This window comes from Tauraco erythrolophus, chromosome 9 (genome assembly GCF_009769465.1).
Source record: "Tauraco erythrolophus isolate bTauEry1 chromosome 9, bTauEry1.pri, whole genome shotgun sequence".
NCBI lineage: Eukaryota > Metazoa > Chordata > Aves > Musophagiformes > Musophagidae > Tauraco > Tauraco erythrolophus.
The window spans coordinates 33042689-33048688 of record NC_141473.1 but is presented as its reverse complement, the minus strand read 5'-3'; the positions used below and the strand labels follow the sequence as shown (position 1 = coordinate 33048688).

The following is a 6000-nucleotide window of genomic DNA, read 5'->3' as shown; positions in this document are numbered from 1 at the left end:
TTTATGCGTGGAGTTATTTAAAAAAAGGTATACTTTATTGCCTTTACTGTATATATGTGACATAAAGTAAGTATCTTTGATGTTGACATTTGAAATTAAAGCATAATGATTTTTTCATTTGCAAAGTATACAGGTACACGGTAGCCAAGTTTCTTTTATTGAGTACAGACACATGAGATGTGTGCTGTGAATGCTGCTCTTGGTAGATGATGTTGCTCATGGTGTTTTTGAGATAGGTCTAACATGAGACATCTTAAATCCATGTATAAGCAAGTCTTATAGATTATTGTGTGCTTCTTTGTATGCCTAGGTGAGAGTTATGTCTCTGGTGCGCAGGAATTCATTGGGTATTTGTAAACTCTGAATTTGTGTGTTTCTAAATGGAAACGCGCTCTACCGGTTGTAGGATGTGAATTCTGATATTTTCGCTACCTTAGGAGCCCATAAAAAGCCATATCTCCGAGTATGTTTCTCTCTATATCTTTTTTATGTAGATCTACTTCCAGAAGTACAGCTCTGGGGCATCCTATTCATTTACAAAATCATAAGAGTATTTCAGTTTACATGAATTTAATGCCACTTTGATTTTATCTTAAGTGTTTCTTAGTGAGGTCTTGATGCTTGGGGAGTGACTCACTTGAAGGTAATGCTTGCTGTGGTTGCACGAGATATTTTCTGTACCTTGACAAAGTATAATGTTACTTGCTTTATTTTGATTCTCATGATGATTGCCACGGTTTAAAAATTTTTGTGGGTTTTTTCAGTCCTGCCAGCTGTGTGTAGGTCTGTGCAGAGAAACATGGATAATCGTTTAAGGAAATAACATGTAAATGGCTGAAATTCGGTGTCTTTACACCTTTGCAAGACCAGCAGGCGGAACTGATGAAAACATAAAGCCCAGGATAGCAAAAGCAAGATAGCCTTTTACAACTGTTTTGAAAAAACAAAAACCTGATCTTGCAAATATAGAATTTAACGCAAGAGTAAAACTTGTCTTAAGATGCAACATTGAAACTTGGAGACTTCTCAAGGCCTTGTTGTTTGAATTGCAAGTCTTTAATCATAGCATTTAGACAAGTTGTTCCTATTGTATAGCCAGGTAAAACAGCAGACTGTGCTGTACAAAAGCTTATTTTATAGAGTTCACAAGGAAGGAAAAAAAAGCCAATTTATATAGAGAACGAAAGTTGAGGGAGGGAGGTGTGACCTGAATAACTTGTTACTGCGGTATAACTGCTGGTGACAGATATTTCTCTGGAGTTCGTGAAATTTGTATGGGTTACTTAGTATCACCATGGTATAGCTGGGCACAGGAACATCGTAAACATGTAAATGCAAATGTATTTAAAATCGTTTCATGTGTGGTTGATTCAAGTCTAATATGTTTTTTTCTCTTCTTTTCCTTAGATTCAAGCACCCTTTAAGGACCAATGTACCCAATAGCTCATGGAAGAAAAAAATCAAATCAGGACATCTTTGGTTTCCAGGCTACCGAAATATGGAACGAAAACTTTAGGAAGTGTCTTGCAACCTGTGCCGAATGGGACGGCTGTTAGTTTAGCAGGGAATAATGGTGGCAAAAATTTTGACAAGCACAATGGCACTGTTCGCATGTCTTCCTTTTCTTTCAACTGGAAAAAATCAAATAAATATCAACTTCCTGATCAAAATGAGAGAGAGACCAACTCTAAACATAACTGTAATGAAAAATTAATTGATTCTGAGAAGTATTCTCAATCTCAAGGAGCATTGGGTGATGATGTGCTCAGGGTGGGTTTGAACAGTACTGCTTCAGTTGCATCAAAAGCAGCAAAGCAAACCAATATGTTTGTGTCTTCTACTGAGGAATTAAACCCAAAGTCTTTGCCTGGACTCTCTAGTTCAGCGAAATTCGCCAAAGGTACCCTGTCAGGAAGGACCTCGTATTCTGGACTCAATGCTTCAAAAACACATTTAAATGGATTTTATGGAAACAGGCCGGTGGTAGGTTTGCAGAGACCTAGAGCTAACTCTAGTGCCACAAGGACAAGTTCAGGAGAAAGCCTGGCACAATCTACAGACAATAACAAGGCTTTTTCCTGTGAAAAAATGGTAAGATCGCAAAGTTTTTCACATTCCATTCAGAATTCTTTCCTTCCCACTGCATCTTTAACCAGGTCACATTCCTTTAATAAAGCTGTGGATCTTACAAGGCCTTATCATAGTCAAAATCTAGCTGCCAGGACGTCTCAGAGGTCAACTTTGTTGTCAAGAAATGCACGTCAGTTGGATGTACCCAATGGAAATGAACCTATGAAGTATGGATTTACCAGGCCCTACTCTGGTATGTCAGGTCCTTGTTCAAAGAAGCCCCCACTGTCAAATGGATCTGGGTCAGCACCTTCTTTTGGATACAGATTAAGTCGGCCTTCTCTGCTGAAGCCTACCAGACAGCGATTTGCTGGAAATATCATTGTGGATGGCAGCAAAAGTACAACTCCTGACACATGCATCGTGGAGAACTCTGAAATTTCAACAAATATTAATAGCGCAAATGACAAAAACAGTATTATAGAGAGCAGTGCTCAAAGAACAGAATCTGATGGCCTACATGAAAGTATGGGAAAACATGGGTCAAAAGTCATGTGTATGAGTGATGATGGAGATGAAATATCTATATCTTCTTTGTCGTCCTCTGAAAAAAATGATTTGAGTGAAGACTTCAGCGATGATTTCATAGATATAGAAGACCCAAACAGAACTATACAAATAGTGCAAAAGGAGAGCTGCCTTCAAGAATTAGAGCACGGGAGTGTAACGTCGATCGAACCATTCACCCCTCTCAAGGAAAGTGGAGGATCTTGCTGTAATGCTGATGACTGGCTTGATATAAACGTGTCTGGTAAATACTTTGTTCTTTTTGAAATTTTAGGTGGTAAATCAAGATTCTTTAACTCTAATTAAGTTGTTCTAAATTATTAATCATTGCTTGTGAATTGTTTCAGAATGGAACTTGCCTCTATGTTGGCCCATTTATGTTTTTACAGTGCTTTTTCTGTATGATAGTTGTCTTTCCCAAGAATGACTTTAAGAGCTCTTTTCTTTGCATTAAGAATGAACGATGCCACCTTTAACCACGCTTGCAGTAAGGTTGTGAGATTCTTCGTGTCCTTGCTTTGCCACGCATTTCTCTGTACTGACCATTTTTAAAGCAAACTTATTTCCCCCTTCCACTCCCCGCCTCTGTAGGCAGAGAACAGCTGTAACCGCTTCTAAGTAGTGGGAATAATTGTAAGGTGTCTAAACCAGTTAAATTATAAATAGGAATGTCACTGTGTTTTGGGGGTTTTCGTGGGTTTTTTTTGTTTTGTTTTTGCAGAGACATGCTATAGCAATACTTTAGGAATTAGTGGAAGAGACGGATGATGCTTTTAAAAGCCATATTTTCAAGTCTCTGATGGGCTTCACATAGTACACACTTATGTTAAGAGCAGTTACAGTTAAAAGATTGCATCTAAAGGATATACTTTTGGACCCACCTTCTACTATGTTAAAAAGATAGAGAATTCTAGGAAGTAACTTTCATCATGGGTGAATTAGTGCAGTGTAAAAAGCTGGCAAAAATGTAGGTTGGTAGAATACTTAGTTGTAGCTAGCAAACCAGCTTGATTTTTATTTTTTTTCCCTCTAGGATGAGTGAACAATACTGTAGAATGCTTTGAGATATTTTTGTTACAGTACAGTTTCAGGAAAGTTAAGGCACCAATATTACACGTATCAGTTTTCATCTTTGGATCATTAGATTGTTTTTGGAATCTTGACTATTCCTGTTTTCTTTAAGCAGTGGATGACAACAGTGAAAGCACAAAGCATACTGCAGAGGATGTGATTTCTCCAGAGATGAATTACAGAGCTGGATCCTCTTTTGAGCTTTCTCCATCTGACAGCTCTGATGGCACGTATATGTGGGATGAAGAAGGGTTGGAACCTATTGGAAGTGTCCATCCATGTGGAAGTTATGAATCTTCAGAAATGAACAGCATAGTATGTATTTATATGCGTAGCTTGCATTAATTACAGTGATGGAGTTTATTACTTATTAAGTATATTTTAAAACCAGAATTAATGTATTTTATTACTTGATAACTATTTCCTCTTTCCTCTGTGGCTGATGGCTTTTTGAAACTTGTTTAGAAACTCCTGTTTCTGGACAGGTGATCTTGATTAGACAGTTTACATATATTTTTTTCCTTATTCTTGATCTAGGACAGAACAGGTCCTCCTTTATGCAGTCTCATGGTAGTGCTCACAAAGAATAAAGGAAATAAGTTTTGCAAATGATGGGTTAGATATCTCCTACCAATCTCTAAACCTAGCAATGAAAAACCAAGAAAATAGCTCTTACCCATCTGACTTCTTCCATCGCCTTGTTTCTATTCTGTATACGTACAGGACCCCTGTGAACTGAAGTTTATTTTCTCAGTTTGTTCAAGTGTAGAATCCTTAAGGTAAATACCTGACTGTAGCTCACTGTAGCAGAACTCTTTGTATGTCTCAAATGTGATACACAAGATGAACAACAACTTTTTTCTTGATCCTAAACTTATAATTGATGTGCAAGAAAAATCGTTCAGTCTGAAGAATGGTTGGAGAGTTGTTGCAGTGCTGTGACTCTGCAGCTGAGATCACGGAACCAACCTAGGGATTTTGGTGGGCTTGAGGAAAACATTGCCTGTGTGTCCTTCAGTGCTTTTCACTGTTCATATTCCTTTATCTGAATAGACTTTTGCATTAAGCAACTCAGATTTTTATTAACATGGTACTAATAATCAGAAATTCTAAGAAAATGAATTTTGTACAATCAACATGTCATACTTCATGTGTTTCAGGTGTGTTAGATACTGTGTCACCACTGCCAATTTAGTAATGTTTCGGACTTGGACAGGGGTTGCGGCACCTACTCAGACTTTCATTTGTAATTTTAGTAGGGTTGTCTGCTGTAGCCCAGGAGCAGAACAATAGAGGTGTCTCCTGAAAATTGGGCATAGCTATGTAATTGTGTGTAACTACATCCAAATTCCTGATGTATTTTCAGCTGCTTCTGGTATTGTTTGCTTTCTGTCTTAAATTATGGTGTTGGGATGTAGTGCTTAAAAGAGTTTAGAAATGGTTATTAACCTGTGTGGCAATTGTGGCCAGCTTGGCAAAGCAGTTTTCCAGTATGAGCTTTGTAGTTTTTTTTGTCACCTATAAACATCAGTGAAGTTTCATGTAGGCCACTGCACAAACGTTCTCATGCCAGGAAAAAAGGGAAGTTTTTAAGCTTTGTCTTTGAACTTTAAATACAGATATTCTTGCTACATAGTGTCATTTATCAAACAAATGAAAACTACTACTTTCCCATGCTTTTGGGCTATGTATCTAGGTTTTTGAAACGTGGCTTCCATGTATTAGTTTGTGCATATGTATGAATTGATAGTCAATGTTCTGATTGACAGAAGCTGTTTTAAGCCTTGTGCAGCAGAGGAGTATTAGAAGCTTTTGATATTTTTGTTCACTGTTTTGGTTTATTTCTTCCTTTATTGAAAGTAAATAGCTTTTAGAGAGAGCTTAAAAATGGAAGAATGAACTTAATAGGTTATGAGTAAGTGGAGAGAGGAGGAGGTTGTAAGAAAGCCTTACTGTTGAATCTAGAAAGTCAAGTGTTTTTTTTCACACGTTTTGATTTTTATCCTGTTAGTGCTGTTCCAGAATTACAGTACTTACTATACTGTGAATTTTTATCTTAAATGAGAGAAACATCAGTAATACATCTTTTATTTTTACAAAGCAGAAATATATTTTCAGTCAGCTTGTTTTTTTGAGGGGAAATTGTAGCTCAATGTTTATTGAATTGTGTTGTGGTGGTTTTTGTTTGGTGTTTGTTTTCTCCTGTGCTTGTTGTTTTGTTTGATATGTTTGATGTCTTTAGCCTAAACATTAAACACTGTTTGTTTTTAATCTGAAGATGCAGAATTTCTG

The 6000-nt window shown here is 37.1% G+C and overlaps 1 protein-coding gene across 2 annotated transcripts in view; it reads left to right on the top strand.

The window, feature by feature from the left end:
* The first annotated feature begins 1446 nt into the window (after positions 1-1446).
* Positions 1447-6000, top strand: part of CCSER2 (coiled-coil serine rich protein 2) — a 56784-nt gene continuing 52230 nt past the window's right edge. For both annotated transcript variants that reach the window (XM_086616705.1, XM_009978779.2), the window contains exons 1-2: positions 1447-2881; positions 3821-4023. In XM_086616705.1, the coding sequence (XP_086472831.1) occupies positions 1447-2881; positions 3821-4023 (1638 nt within the window). The remainder of the gene's footprint in view (positions 2882-3820; positions 4024-6000) is intronic.